Genomic DNA, 19,905 nt, shown 5'->3' on the forward strand with positions numbered 1-19,905 from the left:
CCAAGACAACGTCCACCTGGCTCTATTTTTTCATTTATTTCTTCCTGCTTCTTTTCCTCATAATCTGATGAATCATTTAGCGAAAGTGCTTATGAAGTATTTCCTTGTCCTATGTAATAAGTTTTCATTATTGTTTCGGTGAGTAATAAATACCTATAAGAGAAAGGTTATATTGAAATTCCGACTAACATTTACAGTAAGAGATATCTATAAGGGAAAATTCTCATCACATTAGGTTGTCTAATATTCGAACTGATAATATTTCATGAAAATATTTTGTAGAGAGCTTCATTTTCTTTATTCTTATGCTTGAAGACGTACTATAATTTGTTGAGTAATATTGCATTTGTTGATTTAGAAACACTAGTTGCTTCTGATAGAAACGATGTCATTTTTTGCCCCTTATTTATTTTCTTGCTTCGATAGTTAATTTGTTGTCTAAAGGTGATAAATCCCATTACCCTCAGAAAAGTAGGATTAAATTGACTTCTGTAACCTAGGTAGATTTCATACAGATCGTAAGACGCATTTTTTTTTGTGTGTGTGTGTGTGAAATGTAGCAATCTTGGCACATTACAAATGAAACTTTGAAAAAGTTTGCTGGATTAAGGTTTCCATGCTTTACATAAATATTTCTCCTTATACCTAGGTACATAACTAAAGTAATCAAAAGAGCAAGAAATATTACATAATGGCTGAAGTTTTTTCAGTAGAATATATATATAATTATTGACAAATTTGGGAAAGTAACATTAATTGTAACTACATATCACATTTTCAGTAAACAAAAGCTATCAATCAAGTTAAAAGTTTAATAACAGGATACTAATTTTACTATTATTATTATTATTATTATTATTATTATTATTATTATTATTATTATTATTATTATTATTATTATTATTATTATTATTATTATTATTATTAAATAAGAAATACTGATATTACTAGGTAATACTAGGGGAAAGAATATTTATTAAATGAATATCAAGAGTTACAACAATTTTGTTATGTGCTCAATTAACTCTAAAGAGAACTGTACAAGACTTACATTTCTGTATTGAAGTAATTAAGTAATTTTTTCCCTTTATAATCGTAAATTTTTTCTGAGTAGTTGATTTGCTTTTTACGGTATAAATAAACATATTTTAAGCATAATGTTCAATATTTCTGGGAAATATACGTTTCTGTTGTTGTAGTCTTCACATTGTATGGATATACGAATGTTTGGGATTTAAATTTTTAAAAAAAATAACATGCACATGGATACTATGTATTTTGCACGGAAACTTACTAACATTTTGTAAAAGGATTGTTGTATGGATGATGTTGAATATCTGTACCATCTTTGGTTTTGTACTCCATTGGTTTAAATGGGGAATCACTTTTCTGCTTTTCTTTGAATGATTCCTTCTTTAAGATTAGTTCAATGACGTTCTTTAAGACTAGTCGGGATGAATTTGCATAATTTCGTATTACTTAAACTAAATGTAACTATAGCCTAACTCCGTTATGAATAAAGACACTAAAGTGTAAGAAGTGGGGAAAATTGTTGGAAATAGGCAGTTTTCAACAGAAAATGGTGAAATATTTTCAATTGCACCAGCCCTTTCCACACTAGTAAAGGTGCCGTATGTTAAATAAAAAATCAACGTTACCGCTTCACCAGACTGTTCGAATGGAACGTAAGGGCACGCAAAAATGACACAGTGAACGTACACATTATGTAAGGAACCTTGAATCCGTTTCCCAATAATGCTTTGTTATTGGTATTTTAACGTTATTCTTTCATTTAAAGTGGGCACTTTATCAGTATGGAGACCAAATGGCTGCTGCAATTTAAAAAAAAAAAATCCATAATTTTATATATACTAATAAAAGGAGAAAATAACCGAATATTTTACACACCATATCCTCTATAGGTGCGAATTCTATAACACGCAGAGTGAAAAGTGACTGACTGGATCGGGACTCGAACCCGGGACCTCCGGCATACCATGTCGATGCGTTAACCACTACGAAACCAGTCCGCTTCCCAGAACAGCCACTTACTCTCTCACTCTCAAAATCGGTGCTCTCATCTCGAACCATGTGGGTTGTACCACAGAACCGTGCTGTGATTGGACAATCCTGTGTCCATATACCGAGCACCTTATGACAGTTGTCATTTTATATATACTAATGATAGGAGGAAACAACCGTTTTTTTTTTTTACTCACCAGATCCTCTATAGATGCAAATTCTATAACACACAATGAAAAAATGACTGACTGGACTGGAATTCAAACCTTGAACCTCCGGCACACTGTGCCGATGGGTTAACTACTAACGCATTACGTAGTGGTTAAAACATCAACATGGTATGTCGAAGGTTCCGGATTCGAGTCTCAGCCCAGCCAGGCACTTTTTAACTTTTTGTGTGTTAATCCTCCAGTTTAGGTTGGAAACCTTCCATTTCCAGTAAATTTCCTGCTCCTCCAGTTTTCACTATTTCTTATCTTTACTTATAACAGAATTGACTTATAGCCCCAGAGCTTTTGATACACCCTATATATAACAGAATTTAATTTTGAGGAAGTATGGGACATTTAAATATATTAATAAAAGAAACAAGTAATATTAAACATTAAAATTCCATTTCTTTTAAGTAAACACAAAAGCAATTCACTATATAATTGAATAATCTTTTAAAGAAAAATAAACTAAGATGGCACAGGTTTTCAGCACATAACTTTCTCTTTGTTACTTTGACTTCTTTGGGACAATTGTCTTTTACTTATTTGTGTTTGAATTTTTGTGCTTTTTGTATGTTTACAGCTTGGGACACTCATTGTTCACCATCAACAATATTGTCCGCAGTAGCACGAAACGAATGAATACTGAATTTGAACTTAAAGATGTAAGTAACGACCCAATTTAACAATTATTGAATAAGAAAATATATAAAAAATAAATGTTGTAATTTCCTTTCAGTGTTGAAGGTGTAAGTGCTCTCCCTTCTTTTATGCGTTCTAATACGGACAAAATGAATTCTGTTCTTGACGTGGAGATGGTAAGTTAATTTCTTTTTATTAGAATAATGAGAATCAAAGGTAAGTGGTAAGTGAATGTATAAGATATATAAATTATCATTTTAAGTTTCAAATAGTACTTTAAAACGTTTAACAGTGAAATTTGTACCAGTGCCGTGTCATGAAAAATCAGCGCCCGGGGCGAGAGTATACGACGGCGCCCCCGTATATATGAGTAAGGCCGACAGACTAGCCGTGAAGCACCACCATGGTTGGCGCGAAGCGCAAGAAAATTTTCAAAAATAAACCCTACTTTTCCTTGATTTTGAACACTTTTTATTACTTTTTTCTTCCATTTTATATATGTGTACATGCCTTTTCCTAACATGAGTAACATTATAGGGCCACTTCCTAAAGCAGGAAGAGGATGTTCCAAGTAATTTTTCCTCTCTTTTTTTCTTTCCTTTCCTTTTCTTTTTCTCTAGAGATTGGCACCCCCTTACTTTGGCGCCCGAAGCCGTTGCTCCATTCGCTCCCCCACTTCACGGCACTCATTTGTACTAAGAAAGTTTCATCCAAAAGAAAGTTTAGTTGTTGTACTACGTGCGGATTTGATAGTCACGACAACTATGTTAACATTGTGTTTACAAGATAAATTAAATTGAATTTTTGTTTTTCTTTTGTTAATAGTAAAGTTAAAAGTCCTGGTTAATTAGTTACCTCAGTTGTCATGATTTTAGTTGCATAGTTATTGAATGATTCGCAATAATGACACAAGAAACATTAAGAACAGCATTGCCTCAATATATCATCTGCATGTGAATAAATGTAATTTCTTAAATGTCATTTCCGCTGGGCGGATCTAGAAAGTAAAAACTGGGGGAAGGGCAGCCAAACTTCAGACTATGATAGGTATATCATGATTTTACTATAAACTTCCAAAAATATATAAGTAATAGCTTAAATTATATGTCTTACTCAAAAACGGGGGGGCTAGGCCACCCGGCCTCGAGCTAGATCCACCACTGCTGCTGGAAATTCATCATCTTTCGTCACACAAATAGATTATTTTGCGAAGGGGAGGGGGATGAGTAAGTTGCAGCTGATTTGTATAAACTTTAGACTTGTTTTAAGTCATATTTCGTGGCTTCGAAAATATGTCACTTGTGACAAAATTTAGAAAGAAAGAAAGAAAAAAGAAAGAAGTCTGGTAATTTTCCCGAATCTTAAAAATGTCTACAAAAATTAGAGTTTTGAAATCATCGTTAAGATCTTTATGAGTCTCTATCTTAGATTATTTTATTATTAATATTTATTTATTTTATTTTTTTAGACAGTAATTATTTGCTGAAATTTTGCACTTTGCAGAATCTTTCAAAATTATCGAGCTGTGTAGTATCGACCATTCCAAGGAAACATAGATTAGCTACTATTAAGGTCATCTTTTATATGCATGATACACTAAATTTTGTAATAGAACAAATGTAATTTTGTTTTTAATAGTTTGACACTTCAACTATATTTCTTACACCTTTTTCTGGTGTGTGTATGTGTGTGTACAATAAACCATGAACAGAACAATACGTTTACTGTAAAAAATATTAACGTATAGCAGTTTCGCCAACTATCCACTTTGGCTTCATTATACACTATGAATCTTATGTCTGATGAAGTCAAAGTGATGGCGAAACTGTTACACATTACTAATTTTTTTACAATAACCGTATTGTTTTGCTCAGTGAGTAGTTTAAATCTAATTTACATGAGCAGAATACGGAGTGTGAAATTTGAGTTTCCCTTAAAGGCATATCAATTAGATCAATAGTCGATATCTCATTTTCACTTATCAACATAAAAATCGATTATAATAATGTAAGTTATTGCATTTATAAACCACAGACAATTAAAAAAATCTCTCTCACGTAATTATTACTTAACATTACATACTGACTAGAACATTAAAAATTATTTGAGTACCTAGTAGAGCTATTTGAGATGATTAAAACCTTTTTGTAATGGGCCTACGAAGCTGATACATTTCATGTTTACTTCTAATTCCTTTCCATTTTATAGACAAGTTCAGCTATTTCCCCATCTTCTGCTTTTCTTTTAACTTAATATTGAAGTTCCGTGCAGCTTCAAAATGGCATGGGCTATTTAGATACAAAGAATAGTAGGACAGACCAGTTATCTAAATAATGTCTGAAAGTCTTATAATAAAATTAGAAACCAAATGTTTATCTGTACATTAAAAAGAAAAGAAGAAAAAAAGAATTGGTTTATTTTAGTTCTAATTAATACTAGAATATAATGTGTTATATGTCAATCAACTTTTATAAAAGTTTACTAAATTTACATACTCATTGAATGTTCATGGCGTACTAAGGTCTCGTTTCTAGTTTTAACCTAATCACAGTAACTACGTAATATAAAATATAATAAAAATGTGTTGTTTTACGTACATATCTTCTGAATATCAGTAAAACCGATTTCTTCAGTACTTCGGTTGAAAATCGTAAACTTTCATTACAAATATAAAATAAGAATGTTTTGAAGGTATTCAGGAGAGGTGTTACAATGATGATTTCAAAACTGTACTGTAAAATTTGTTTTACACATATTAACCCATATATTCCAATGGCGTCGTTTTCGATCCACCTATACATATCTTCCCACGGGGTCGAAAACGGCCCAGAGTATTAGCCACGATATTCCCAGGGAGTTGATCTCAGCCCACCGCCATACAGATGCACTCACTAGAAATATCCAACTATTTTCACCATTTTAGCAATTATTGACACTAACTAATTAATATTTTATAAATATCACTGAAATCCGTGACGAAAAATAATTCGGGAATATGTGGGCTAAAGGTCTTTTTCATATGAAACTGGTGGTTGAATATTAAATATTTCCAATTAGTCTTACAGAAAGGGAAGTTTTGAACTAATTTTCATTACAATTAGAATCCGAAAATCAAACTTTGACCAACAAAATGTAGATGAAATATGGATACCTTAGTTAAATAACCGTAATTTTACACGTTAAAATAATCATAATATGCCCTGCTTTTTCAAGCACTCACTCAGTAACTACATGGATGAGAAGTAACTCTTTCTGCGAAAATTAAGCATTATATGTTGAAAAAATAATTGTAACATGAAAAAAATTTATTATTATTATTATCATTATTATTATTATTATTATTATTATTATTATTATTATTATTATTATTATTATTATTATTATTATTATTATTATTATTATTATTTCAAAAGAAGTGAGCACATTGTTATGTACATAAAGAACAAATGTCTTTATTTACTGATAGTAACATTTCTCAATATTACCGAACCGCTTAGATCTTATACAGTTCTGTATATCAATTATGTTTGCTGATGGTTCCATTCACGATATAAGTGTGCGAAGGATTTTTTTTTTTTTAAATGTTATTATTAAATTTTGTGGTTCACTCTCTGACTTTTCTTGACTGGTTTCAATCATGAGCAATGGTAGTATTTTAAACCTCAGAGAAAACAGATAAAAATAGAAAAATGTTTATGAAAATCGGACAGTTAGATGAGAATCGCCGGAAAACTTTTTCGTAAAGTTCGGGATTTAAGCTCTGTTGACCTTATGACATAATTACTGTAAATAACTATGAACCACCGTTAAGGTAGTTGTCAAGCTCACTTGCTACCTTCTCTCGTACCATAGAAATGAATTGATGAGTGCTGTTCACTCTGTAACTGCGGCTGATTGTACATGGTAGTCTCTCTTGTTTATTTGATTATGCATATATATCCTAATATAATCAGAGGTATTGATGTTTGATTCATCGTATTTCAGTATTATTAAGTACAAGTATTGTACTCATTATGTGTGTTTTAGCTGATGGTTATCATGTCATGCTGCTTACGCTATTCCTGAGAATAAAGTACTGATCGATGTTACTTCTGGATGTACTGATGCTACTAACGTTAACGCTAGAAATGAAATCTTTGAGTTTTATGTCCCACGGTTATGCTAAAGGAGACGGTGATGATGTGGAATGAATAAAGTGGGAGGAAACGGAAGAACCCGGAGGAAACCCACGCACAAGGTGTTTGTCCACCACAAAGTTCATCTGGCGGGTGCTGGGATCGAACCCGGGACCCGAAACACCAGAGGTGAACGCTCAATCACTGACATAAACGTTAGAGTCAACATACTTCTTTGCACATTAACCTACTTTGTTTTAATTTAAAGTAAGTTAAGGAACTGTTTGTGTGGTTACGCTGCTTGCTTTCGCGACTCTGATTTCTGCACTCCGGATCTGTGAAGATAAAGTCCTGAGCTTAAATTACTTTAAGACCGTCCTTGTGTGTTCCAGTCCTCATGAGAAGACGCAAAGAAGGGTGCGGCTCACTTCTCAATAGAACCTATTACAGGGAGTTGAAATCTGTGAATGATAAGAAAGGAGTAAACCGCACGCTTCCACGCATCTTCTACATGATGATTAGAACACACATAGGAAGGACTCAAAGAAATTCAAGCTTAGGATTTCGTCATCACTGTCTCACAGTGGAGAAACGAGAGTCAGCGAAAGCGAGCAGCGTAATCACACAAACAGTTCCTTAAGTTACTTTAAATAGAAACAAAATAGGGGATTGTGCAAAGATTTATGTAGTTCCAAATCTTGACTCTAACATTTAAGTTAATAACATTGGTACATCCAGAAGCAACGTCGATCAATATTTTATTCTCAGGAGTAGTGTAAGAAACTTGACATGATAACCATCAGCGAAAGCACATATAATGAGTATAATGCTTGTACTTAATGGTACTGAAATACAATGAATCAAACGTCAGCAGATGGACAAATGCACAAGCGGATGTCGTAGCGAATTTTAGAAAAGTTACTTTTGATTACTTATTTTATTTAGAAAAAAAGTTATATTTATCGTATTTTGGGTAGCTAGAATAGCTTTAGCGACATATGGGTCATATAAGTACTGGTGCAGAATTTTATAAAAAAAGAAAGGTTTTAATAGTTGAAGCAAAGTTGATACTTAAAATTAAAATGTCGTAGAGATATTTTACTATATTTTTTTTCACACCAATACAGAAAGATTTTTTAAGTTTATATTTTACAACCATATAGGTATAGTTGTTATCCGAGGGTAACATCCGTATAACTATTACTGTTCCCAACTATTTGGCTGGTGGAAACTATACTTGATCTATATTTTCTTTCACATTTAAGGTAAATATTTCCTTCATCGAATCGGTCTTCGTTTTACTATCTCATCTAGATATAAATGAGTTATTCATTCTTCCATCTTCCTCCTACTTTTTCTTCAAGTGAAACATTAATTCAATCAGAATCTTTTATTGAAAGAGCGGTTGTCTCGTTTATTCTAATTTCTTTGGCTATCAGATCATTCTTTTCTTTTCTCATTATGGCGCTCAAAATCTTTCTATTTCTCTTTTTTGTTCTGGATGTACTCAACATTCTGCAACAACATCACATCCCAAAAGCTTTCGACTTTTCTCTCTCTATGTTCTTTAGCATCCACATATCTGAACCATGTAGAACAGCATTCGAAATATAAATCTTGATGAAAAATTCTTCAAGTCGGAATATTTTTGGAAATTATTATTATTAAAATGCTCGCTTCCTGTAAAAGTTTATTTTGTGATATATTCGTGTTGCTATGTATGTTTCTTCTCTACTAGGAAATAGCACTTCACAAGTACGTGAACGTTTTCATGTTTTCTATTTTCTCCTCTTCTCACAAGGAAAGTACTTGGGCTCGACCGGGTGAATATGCACTAATAGGAAAACATGTGTAATGTTAGCAGCCCGGAAGTAAACAGTGATGTCCGTTTTTCTGCAAGATGGTGTTAACGTCCGCAAGAGCAGAGCAAAATAGAACACGTGCCATAACTACAGAGCATCTATAAAGTCTGACCCCGGGACATTTTTGAAAAAACGGTTGAGTGGATGGAAACATCGGTGTAAAACATATCCCATTATTTTTCTGAGCACACATGTTGAATTAAAACCTACTACCCCAGGGTCTCCCAGAGAGTCCCAGACAGGATCCACCTCATAATTTTCAAATGGTAAGGGGGGTCAAGAAGTATATCGTTCGGAAGGTATTGTGAAAAGAAACAAGCTGCTACAAGTCCCGAGTCTGTATGCGCACCCTATGCAAAATGGTGGTCACAGACTCTTTCATGACAACTGTGTTGACATTTTGACTGCCCAGCATTTTGTATGGGTGAGCGTAGAGAGTTGGGACTTGCTTCATCTTGTTTCTTTGCACAATACCTTTCCAGTGATTTACTACTTGCCCCTCTTAACATTTTAGAATTTTAATTGGAGCCTGTCTGGGATCTTCCGGGGAATCCTGGAACACAACGTTTTCATTCAAAACATGTGCCCCTAAAATAATGAGATACGTGATCACCGATTTTTCCATTTACCCAATACTTTTTCGCAAAAATGGTCCGGGTCAGACTTTATAGAGCCCTGTAGTTATGGCACGTGCTCTATTTTGCCTTGCTATTGCGAGTGTTTACACCATCTTGTAGAAAATAGATATCACTGTTTGCTTCCGGGATGCTAACATTACACATGCTTTCCTTTTCGTGCGTATTCACCCGTTCAAGCCCAAGTACTTTCCTTGTAAGAGCACATTTCATTCTTCTACTTCATAACTTTCGTTTCCTTTTTTCTATTTTCATTTTGCTTCTTGCCGTCAGTAATTAGTTTAGTTCTGGAAGAGTTTGTGGAGTTACTACTATCGCTTTTTACCGGAAATCTTAGCGTGAAAAAAGAATTTGATTTTCTCGTTAGTTTGAGAAATCTTTGTAAAAAAATGGTAATAGTTCACAAATTTGTCTTAACCTTTCCCTTATTCTCATCATTAAAAGAAAAAAAGATTATATAATTAAACAATATCCTATACAAATTCTATGGAGTGGGAGTTATTGTTTGTTTCTAAAAAGTTACCAAATATATTTGATAGTGTAATTCGAGAACATGCTTCTGTCCATTTAATATACCATTGGTGTTAATTTAACATACTAATACTTTGATTTAATAATAAATTTTAACGTTTTCAAAACGTAATAATCCAGATTATGCTACTTTCACCAACCATTTAATACTTTTTTTTTTTTCCAGCTCAGAAAATTTGCTGAGGAACATCGCAATGATCTTGGACCTGCATCTAGAGCTGTGGATCAAGCTATTGAAAAGGCAGAAGCAAATGTTAAGTGGATGGAAAAGTATTACGACAAAATCATTAACTGGCTGGATAAAGCAACTACAAGCTAACGTGTTACAAGAAAGAAGAATGGAACATAAATAGTTTGGAATGAAACACACATACATATATATATAAAATGAAGGAATGTTTGCCGGAAACAAAATGGTACATATAAAAGGGACGCTTACTGAAGGACTGCAGTTATGATAGTTCCACTACAGTGCAGTAAATGATTTGCAATTACTTACTACTTGATTTTATTCCTTCCTTACATGGACAATCAATCATCATTTACTAAATTTCAAGACTGACATCATTTAAAACAGTTTTTTAAGTGTGTGAAATAAGCGAAATGAATTAATTTTAATATAAGATGTATATATGTATGCATCTATCTGTATACAGGATCTTCGAGAAAGAATGGTGAGATTTGTGAGACTGCTGTGCAGGAGTGACGGCATTTCGTTGGTTAAATGATGTACCTTCTGTTTGACAACTTAAGTACTTTATTCAGTGAAAAACAAATGCAGTGCTACGAGAATCCATTATATTATGACTAAAAAGTGTTCAAGTGTAAGGTGCATTCACATACGCACCATACCCTGTAGAGCATTCTAACGTAACAGTACCAATTGGCTCGTAAACTTTTACTTTCACGTGGTTTACATTATTGATTTTAACACGGGATACAATGTCATTTAATAAAATTCATCAAGAAAAAAATTAATGATTTAAGCTTGGAGCTTCTTAATCTCCGATTCATTGATCTTCAACCCGTTTCATATAGCCTCGCTGCTGAAAAAGACGTTAAACTCAAAATCAACTCAACTCAACTCCAAAGCATGTCAAACAATATGAGGAAAGTGAGGGATCTCCTGCTCAGCAAACCCATGAAACCCCATCATTCTTTCTCTAAGACCCTGTATATATATCTATATCATATGTATATGCATGTAATAAGTAAGTTTTGTTTAAGCTTATAGATTTAGAATATTTTACAAACAATCAATAAAATACATACAGTAGAAATAATTTACTGTATTGCTGTACTTATGTAGCTAAAGCAGGGAACGGAAACTATCCTTTTATTCCGCTGTGAAAAATTCTTTTATTATATGTTTCTTAATTTTTATATGTTTTAATTTAATTATAGAAAATTTTCTCTTACTTTATTGTTATAGCAGTACCGGTATTATTCTTTTGTGGTATTATATTTCTGAAAGAAACGTGTCAACCAACTTTTAAACTGTGTACATAAAGAAAAACATTAATACGAATGTAAATTTGTTACTCTCTAAGTGTAATGATGATTACGATAGAGTAGAGGTGATATAATTTAAAAATAATCTATAGTTGCGACAGATTGTGAGCTCGTAACTATAATGAAATTGATACCAAATATTGTTGAAAATTATTCATATAAAATTATATGGATATTTATTATTTTAAATAAGGAGAAGTTATGGAAAAATCACTATCAAAAATAAATTATAGTGAAATTCTTTTAATTTTTATTTACTAAGTGTGGAGGTAATATTTTATTAACATAATAAGAGCAATTATTACAATGTTAACATAACGAGTATTACGTTGTTTTTAAGATATGTATTTGCCACTTCGTGGCAGTTGTGTTTCTTGCAGACATTTGATGGAATGGCTGCAAATTTTTATCATATAAGAGTTAAATGAACTGTAATTTCTCTTGCAATTAAAAGAAAAAGTCTTCCCACTGAAATTATTACGAAATGTAATGTAATTAAGAGAGAGTACTACTCATAAAACTTGCAAGTTAATCAAATATTTTCGATCTTTTCAATTGACTTACTTACTCGTCTGTACATACATTTCAGTGACCTTCAATTTGAATTTATTGTACGATAATGATTTAGTCTCATATAGCCTGGTTACTAGAAAGGGACGTTAAACTAAAATCTATATAAATTATTCAATCGTGTGAGAAACGCAATCGGCAATATATCTTACCTACAAAGAAACTAAACTTTTCTGTTACTATGAAAGTCTTTCGAAAGGAATATGTAACATTACTAATGGATATCTGGTCAGTAAACAACACCTTTTAATAATTTTGTAAGTATTTTTGTTTTAGTAAAGATAGTATTGACAATGTAAATACATTTAAAAGCTTGCGTGCTATAATTCCATTTTAGCCCGACATCTGTTTAATTCTTAATGCTTTTCAGTTAAGTGTAAGAACAGTTTTCTCGTAACATGAAGACAATTTCTTTAGCATAAGAAGCTATACCAGTATACAGAAACGTATGTGCAATCTTTACAATGTAAAATACGTTGCGATAGTAAAATTAGCAAGTGCCAGTTCATAAGGACACTATAACTTTTATATATATTGTTTCTACATGGTGCTATATTTGCTGGTGAACTTTGAACATCGTTAATTTTAAAGTTAACAAATTCTGATCGTAAGTTGCTATGTTTATGTGCTACAAATGTATATATATGTGTGACTTCTTTTCCTAAAGACACTATAAGAAGAAATAGGAAAATAAAAAGAAAGTACAAAAAAGCATAATACACCTGTAAAGTATCTGGGATACAACATATTTTTTGTAAATACATTTGATGGCTACATATCAGCAGAATTGTCTTTACATTTATCTTATCATTTCTATGTATCATTATGTAAATAATATAATGTATTAAGAAAATGCTATTTTGTCATGATCACTTGTAATCAAGTAAAATACTACATGAAGCATATTGATAACTACTTGTGAACGTAAGAAGAAAGGAAGTAACTTTGTTACCGATATTGTGTTGAACCAATCACCAGAAGTAGGCCACTTATTTTGACACGTACGCGTTGATGTAAACGGGAACTTACCTGAAAATTCCCTGTTTATAAGTTACTATATATAAATCTATTAGAAATGTATAAGAGCTTTAAGAGTATGAACTTCTAGAATTGCTGAGGTAAGTTTCTTTTCGAAAGATGAGTTATTTAATCTAATTTTATGTTCGTTACAAAATTTAGGTTTGAATATAAAATAACTCAAGTTTATACACTAACAAAAGTGTATAGTCTATTATTTTCATTATGAACGTTATATTTTGTAGCGAATGGTAAATAAAGTAACTCAGCCTTGTTAGTTCGTTAGAAAGTTGACACATGAATTTAACTCAACTTAAATTTAGATAATTATTTTTGAATTTAATGTAAGAATCATTTTTGTTACTTTCATTCCATCTTTTTACATAATGTTTAGATATTATCCTTTCTGAATGAATATATGATTACACACTTTAGAAAAAAGTTAAAATATTTTTTGTTTTAAATTTTTATATGACTATTAAATAAATTTAACTCCTATAAATTTTAGACAAAATAGTAAACTTTGAGAACAGTTATTGCTTTTCTATGTATGTGACCCCAAGCTTAAGGTATTTAAGTACATTACTTTGCAGTCTTCTGTATCTTTCTGTATTAAAGATATGATTATTATTTATAATCTCTATAATTTTTGTTTCAATAATTTGTATTTGTTTTACCTTTTCACTAAGACAATTTGCCTAAACTATGTGCAGCTCTACTTTATATATATATATATATATATATATATATATATATATATATATATATATATATATATATATATATATCATTTGATGGTATTATTAAACTGAAAGAATGTAGATATATAAGAATAGTGCAGAATGTTGTTAGGCGAAAAGAAAGATTTCTGAAATTAAATGTTAAGCTACGTAAACAATTTTTAAAACTAAAATGTTTATATGACTTTTTAAATGAGAGTGAGTGTTTTTGACAAAATAGCATAAACTTTGAAAGCTACGCATAAAAGTATTTATATACACATAGCTCTTCCATGAATTAATATGTTCTAATTATTTTCTTGGGGTAAAAGATTATTTTCTTGGCTTTAAATTTTTGCGTACAACAAAAGCATGGAGATTTTTGTATCGATGGTTAAATTCATGTGATGCTTGAACATAAGTGGTTGTGATACCCGTTTTTCATTATGAATGTGTACTTATGATTGTATATTTGTAATTGAATGGTTTCCGGCGCAATTCTGTATTTATTGTATTGTAAAAAACAGAAGGCTTACTATCTCTCTGTTAAAAGTTTTGTGTTCTTAGCCTAGGATGGAGTTAAATCAAAGAGATGCGAATCTTCTTTGCTTTTATTAAGATATTTATTTCAAGATAAAGCATTAACATTTCCCACTACTATGCGATCATCTAAAGAGGTCGAACAGTGGCTAGTTGTCCTGAACAAAACTGTACGTGAGTTTAAGTTGTGCATAATCTGCTAACAAGATAACAAAACGAGAAATTAAAACTATTATTATTAATAGTAAACAAAGGATAATGCTTCATACTCACCAGAGTGATTATGGAAATTAAGGAATGTTTTTGGGGATAATCATCGTGATCATTAGCTAGTGTAAGTCTGAAAGAGATTTTAAAAAAATAGTAGAAAAACGTATATATACATGGAAAAGATTAAGAGTAAAAGGTAGTTCGAAGGAACTATACAACTTCAAGTCTCAGAACACGTTTACTTGTTCTACATTTTTCTTTCTTTTTGTGTAATATTTTAACCTTTTTTTTAAAAAAAAAAAAAATTGACTGATTGAAGCTGATGATGAGGACCTTGATCCTGAAAACCGTTCCTCAATTTTCATAATCATTGCAGTGAGTATGAAGCGTTTACTTTAGTTTACTAATGTCACAATAATCGCTACTCGCAATCTATAATGTTACTATTATTATTCTCGTACATTTCATAAATGATTTATTAAAACTTAGTGGCTACAATACCTTAGGCATTTCATCTTTTGTACTACAACAATGATATTAGTAACAACAGTATGCATGTAAAAAACAAGATCTATATTAGTATCTGTTAAAAGTATTTAAAATGGTATAAATATGACAAATTCAGGCTATGTTCCAGAAAATTTTGTTTGGAGGAGGGGGAAATCAAAATGTGAAGGGGCTACTCTAGGACACTATTTCAGTATATCGGCCCGCTGTACACTATAGATTAAAATAATGTTTAATTAAAAGCTCTAATTGATTAACATTTAACAAACTTATTTATTTACTTTACCCATCAGCCATCCCAAATTCCATACCATTTTGATGAGTTATTCAAAGAACTCGTTACATACTGAATTGTGTTGATATTAAACAAGGATCGCCATATTTCAAAAATGAAAATCCTGGACGCTACTAAATTACGAGAATATTTGAAATACTTAAAATGAAAATAAGTGTTATATACTAATTTACTTTCTGCCATTAGATAGAGTTGTTCAAGTATTACGTAATCACAGTTAGACCTTCTTCTCCCTAGTTAAGCAAATGTAAGCAGATGATTCACTCCTACCCTCCTGGTAAACATTTTTTTTTTTTTTTTGTTTTTAATTTCACAGGATCTGTTATTTCGTAGCTTTCAGAGTCTGTTTTCCTCTACCTCCATTAAGCTTCTACTTAAAAAAAAAAAAAAAAATTCCAACATTTCCCCATTGTTATCTGTTCAGTTTTATTAATTAAAACAATACATTTTTCTTCTTGAATGGTCATTGGAAAATTACCAAAAATATCAGTCTGGAACTATTTATTAAAATATTTCAGAAGCAAGATGGAGATTGAAACGGAGTACTAAAGATAACAATAAGATTGAGCAGTAAATTTTTTGTTCCTGGCTCAATAAAACGAATTCTTCGTTCAATGTCAACGTAGTTAAACTTAACTAAATCCGTGTTTTATGTATTCAAGTTTTTTTTTTTTAACTTTTGAATTGCCATACGCCGGGACGCAGATTTTGATTCCGTGACGGTTCCGGATTTTCCGGGACGAATGGCAACCCTATGTTAAACATTACTATCTGTTTTGAAATAATCAAAACGAAACAATATTGTTTTTAAGTTGCAACTAAATCGTGATTGTAGTTTTCAATTGGTAAGTTGCCTGCACAGATTAACACCTGAAATCGCAGATAGCGATATCTATTAGCGTCAAGAAGGAAAGGGATAGCTAGCGACGTATAGTAGCGTAATGATTTATTATTTAATTTAGTGAATCACAAATGAGACGTTCGCCATTCATGATTAAGATTCAACATACAATGACAAATTTATTCACAATGACAAATTTTTGACGCAACATGAAAAGATACTACCACAGTGTATGCCAATGTAGCGAATTCTGAAAACAATACTTATTTATCTTTTCAGCTTCACGATTTTAAATTAACAATTTACAAGCAACTGTAACTGGAAAACGTTCATATTCGTTTGCTTCCATGTATTTTAACACGATAACAGCTTTAGTATTCGTAAGCTGCTCGAAAAAGTCACATACAGTTCTTGCGCCGTAAGCTTTTCAATTCCATCTTTTCAGGTATTTGTGCTAATTTTTTATTAACGCATTGCATACTTGAATAAATAAATAAATAAATAATGTTGATACGCGTCATATATACCGTAATGTAATGTAATGTAAGCTTTTTACTCGTAGATTAAAAGTATTATGTACCTTATATAAATGCATTTTTGAATGTTTATTATTGTGTTTGAGAAAGAAAATACAAAATATTCTTATGTGATGTATTTTATTTTTCAATATATTTGTAAAGCTTCTATTATATTATGGAAGGTTTCTACGATAAAAAAAAAGAAATGCATATGGTAGAGAATTAGTCAATAATTGTAACTGTAACTAATTGTTAAAGCTGTATTGTTTGTATATGTAAATGAAGGGGAAAATTTTCAATAAATACTAAAAAAAGAACATTTTTGTGTAATCATTTAATGATTAACTAGCTGAACCTGCGCTTTCTACACAGCACATCACTCACATATGAGATGAATCTCTTGCCATTCCTCACAACACTTGTACGTATCCATTTTCAGATACAAGTGAAAGACGTCTTGATAGAAATCTGCAAAGGGTATCATAAAGAAGATATTTTCGATTATTTTTTCAATATCTCGCACCGTTTGCAAGATTTGAGACTTCTTCCGGTTGGAGTTTCTAATTCATGTATGATCAGTGTTTTCTTTCTTCTTGCATGCACTATGTAACAAGCAAATACATTACATACACAATTAATTATAATGTCAGTGATATACTGTATGGTGTTCACTGAGCAAAACACTCCAAATAATATTAAAATTTAGTAACTGCAAATCGTTTGAACCAAACTGTTAGTGACTTCGGAGATATTATACGAAATATTATTGGCAAAGTAAGCAAATATGAGTTTTAAAGAGTCGCGTAATTGCAGATAACGCTGAAATTTAGTTCAGACTAAATACAATATTCCCTATTTTTATATATGTTCCCTTCAAATAGGCCTACTTAACTAGTGTCAGAAATTGTGCTTTATTAACAACCACAGTTACCTTCACACATCATGTTCGAATTGAAATAAAACATTTCTAATAAATTTAGAGTAAGTAATTGGGATTTATCAGTACTACTGTGTACTAAAAGGCACTAAAATTGCCTGCATAGACTAAGGTTAAAAATCACAATTTTAGATATGTTACACTAACATAATGTTATTAGAATTAATGAAAATACAGGATTTGCTGAATAGTAATAATAATAATAATAAAACTATAATGAGCGTAGCTATAATAGCGTTGATGGGACCGTATAAAGTTAACAAATGTTTGTCGGGAATCAACATTGAACCACAGACACCAGACACGTACACACACACACACACACACATATATATATATATATATATATATATATATGTATATATATGTATTACAGTTCATCGAACTCGAACTCAAATAACACTGGAAAGTGAAAACAAAAGGAGATGAAGTTACTTACAGCCTCATGTTAACTTATCATCTTGTGGGTTCAAGAATCATAAAATTGCACACACTTACTTACAGTCGTTCTTAAACTAAATCATCACTTTATTTAATATTCAAAACTGTTCTTGATTTCATATTCACTAAATTGGAAGCAAGGCTAGTATATTTCAATTTTTATCAGATTTCATGTTCAATTAAGATCATGACAAGTCCTTTCAATCGATTTACCACCATTGTAGAATGTAAATATGTTTCAATAAATTTTATTTTTGAAACTGCTACACGCATTGACAGTAATATACTTCATTAAGGCTGTTTGTGACATTAGAAGCAAAGTTATTTGCAACAATAAATCGAACAATTTTCGTTGTGTTGAATCGATTAACGAAAATTTAATCCACTTCTGAGACTTCAATTTTTTATGTTCATTAAGGATATACATTTAAATTTGCCCTATTGAGAACTTCCCTGCGTCACGCCTTCGTTTTGGGGATGGAAGCGTTATGACGCAAGAAAGCACCTTCCGTCCAATATCTGAAATGGATGGGAATTTAAATCTAATTGTAATCTTGTTTTGCGAGAGGTTAAACTGTTAAATCAAGAACGCCAATTTCACTAGGATATTTGTGTATTTCTATTCTTTAAAATGAGGTGTAATGTAATGTGTGTTTAGACTAGTAAGTATGTCATACGCAGTCAGATCACAGTACCGGCATATCCGATGATCTAATCACAGGCAACAATACAGACTGGGAACACATACCTGTTGATGTTCTCTGCTCCTGGATGACAATGACTGGAATGTCCCCCCTTCTGGATCTGTCCTGGAACTCACGTGCTCACAGATTTCAATGATGAGCTCTCCTTAGGTTGTAATTGACCATCTGAACGTTATAATTCTTCTTGATTTTAAGTACTGAAGTGAGACGAAGAGACATACCCTAACTGTGCTTTTCATGGGGTAAGTTACTACAGCTTCTCGTTAAATCTGCTCATTGCACTCAAGACTTAGATGCAATGAACTGTCTCTCAACTAAGACTACTTTCGACTTCTCGACTATTCTAAACTGATCCACCAACTGATCGTGACTGATCCGACTGCTCCTGACTGATCCTGGTTCCATCCTTCACAAGGTTTTTATTTCGTGTTCCAGACGGTGGAATCTGCAACCTCATGTCTGGAAATCTCTTTGTTGTCCCATCTGTTTGAAGAAACTTACGGAATCAATTTCTTTATTGTCACACGATGACCGAAATCCTCGGACAGCCTGTGTCTGCAAATCTGACTGTTATGCCATACCCGAAATTGTGTCTGTGTTTACAAGATGTTACAATCTCTTGTTACAACGAATTTTCTTAATTAAAGTTTACATTTCTTTTCTCAATACATCAGTTACTTAATTTTACAGAATCTTGTCTCGTGTATATTATCCAATTATTACATAAATGTAAACAAACCATCACGTAATGAGTTTTTGAAATGTTTTTCTGTCTACACAATTTCTTCATGTTGTTTCATCAAGTTAACAGCTGTAAGGTTTGAATTTTAATACAATACAATTTTGATATAATTTAACCAAGAATAAACTTAAAATAATTACCTAAAGTTCCCTATGAGTGATACTATTATTATATTCATCAGAAATGATTAGCGAAAAATTATAAGTAGAAATCAACTCGCATCGTGAAAATTTTCTAGTCGAGTGGAAAATCAAAATCAGTTTCTAATCTCTCCACAGGGCCTTATCTATTTCAACTGTTTTGGTGCTAATTGCATCATACTGGAACAATATG

General features: G+C 31.7%; 1 protein-coding gene across 1 annotated transcript in view; it reads left to right on the forward strand.

The window, feature by feature from the left end:
- LOC145678640 (aminopeptidase N-like) overlaps window positions 1-15,671 on the forward strand; it is a gene marked incomplete in the record, with an annotated part of 683,740 nt that extends 668,069 nt beyond the window's left edge. The window contains 2 exon segments of the mRNA XM_081749006.1: window positions 2,818-2,899; window positions 10,186-15,671. Coding sequence (XP_081605132.1) covers window positions 2,818-2,899; window positions 10,186-10,338 — 235 coding nt within the window.
- Window positions 15,672-19,905: the final 4,234 nt, after the last annotated feature.

This window comes from Thermobia domestica, chromosome 2 (assembly GCF_964235325.1).
Source record: "Thermobia domestica chromosome 2, izTheDome1.hap1.1, whole genome shotgun sequence".
NCBI classification, from domain to species: domain Eukaryota; kingdom Metazoa; phylum Arthropoda; class Insecta; order Zygentoma; family Lepismatidae; genus Thermobia; species Thermobia domestica.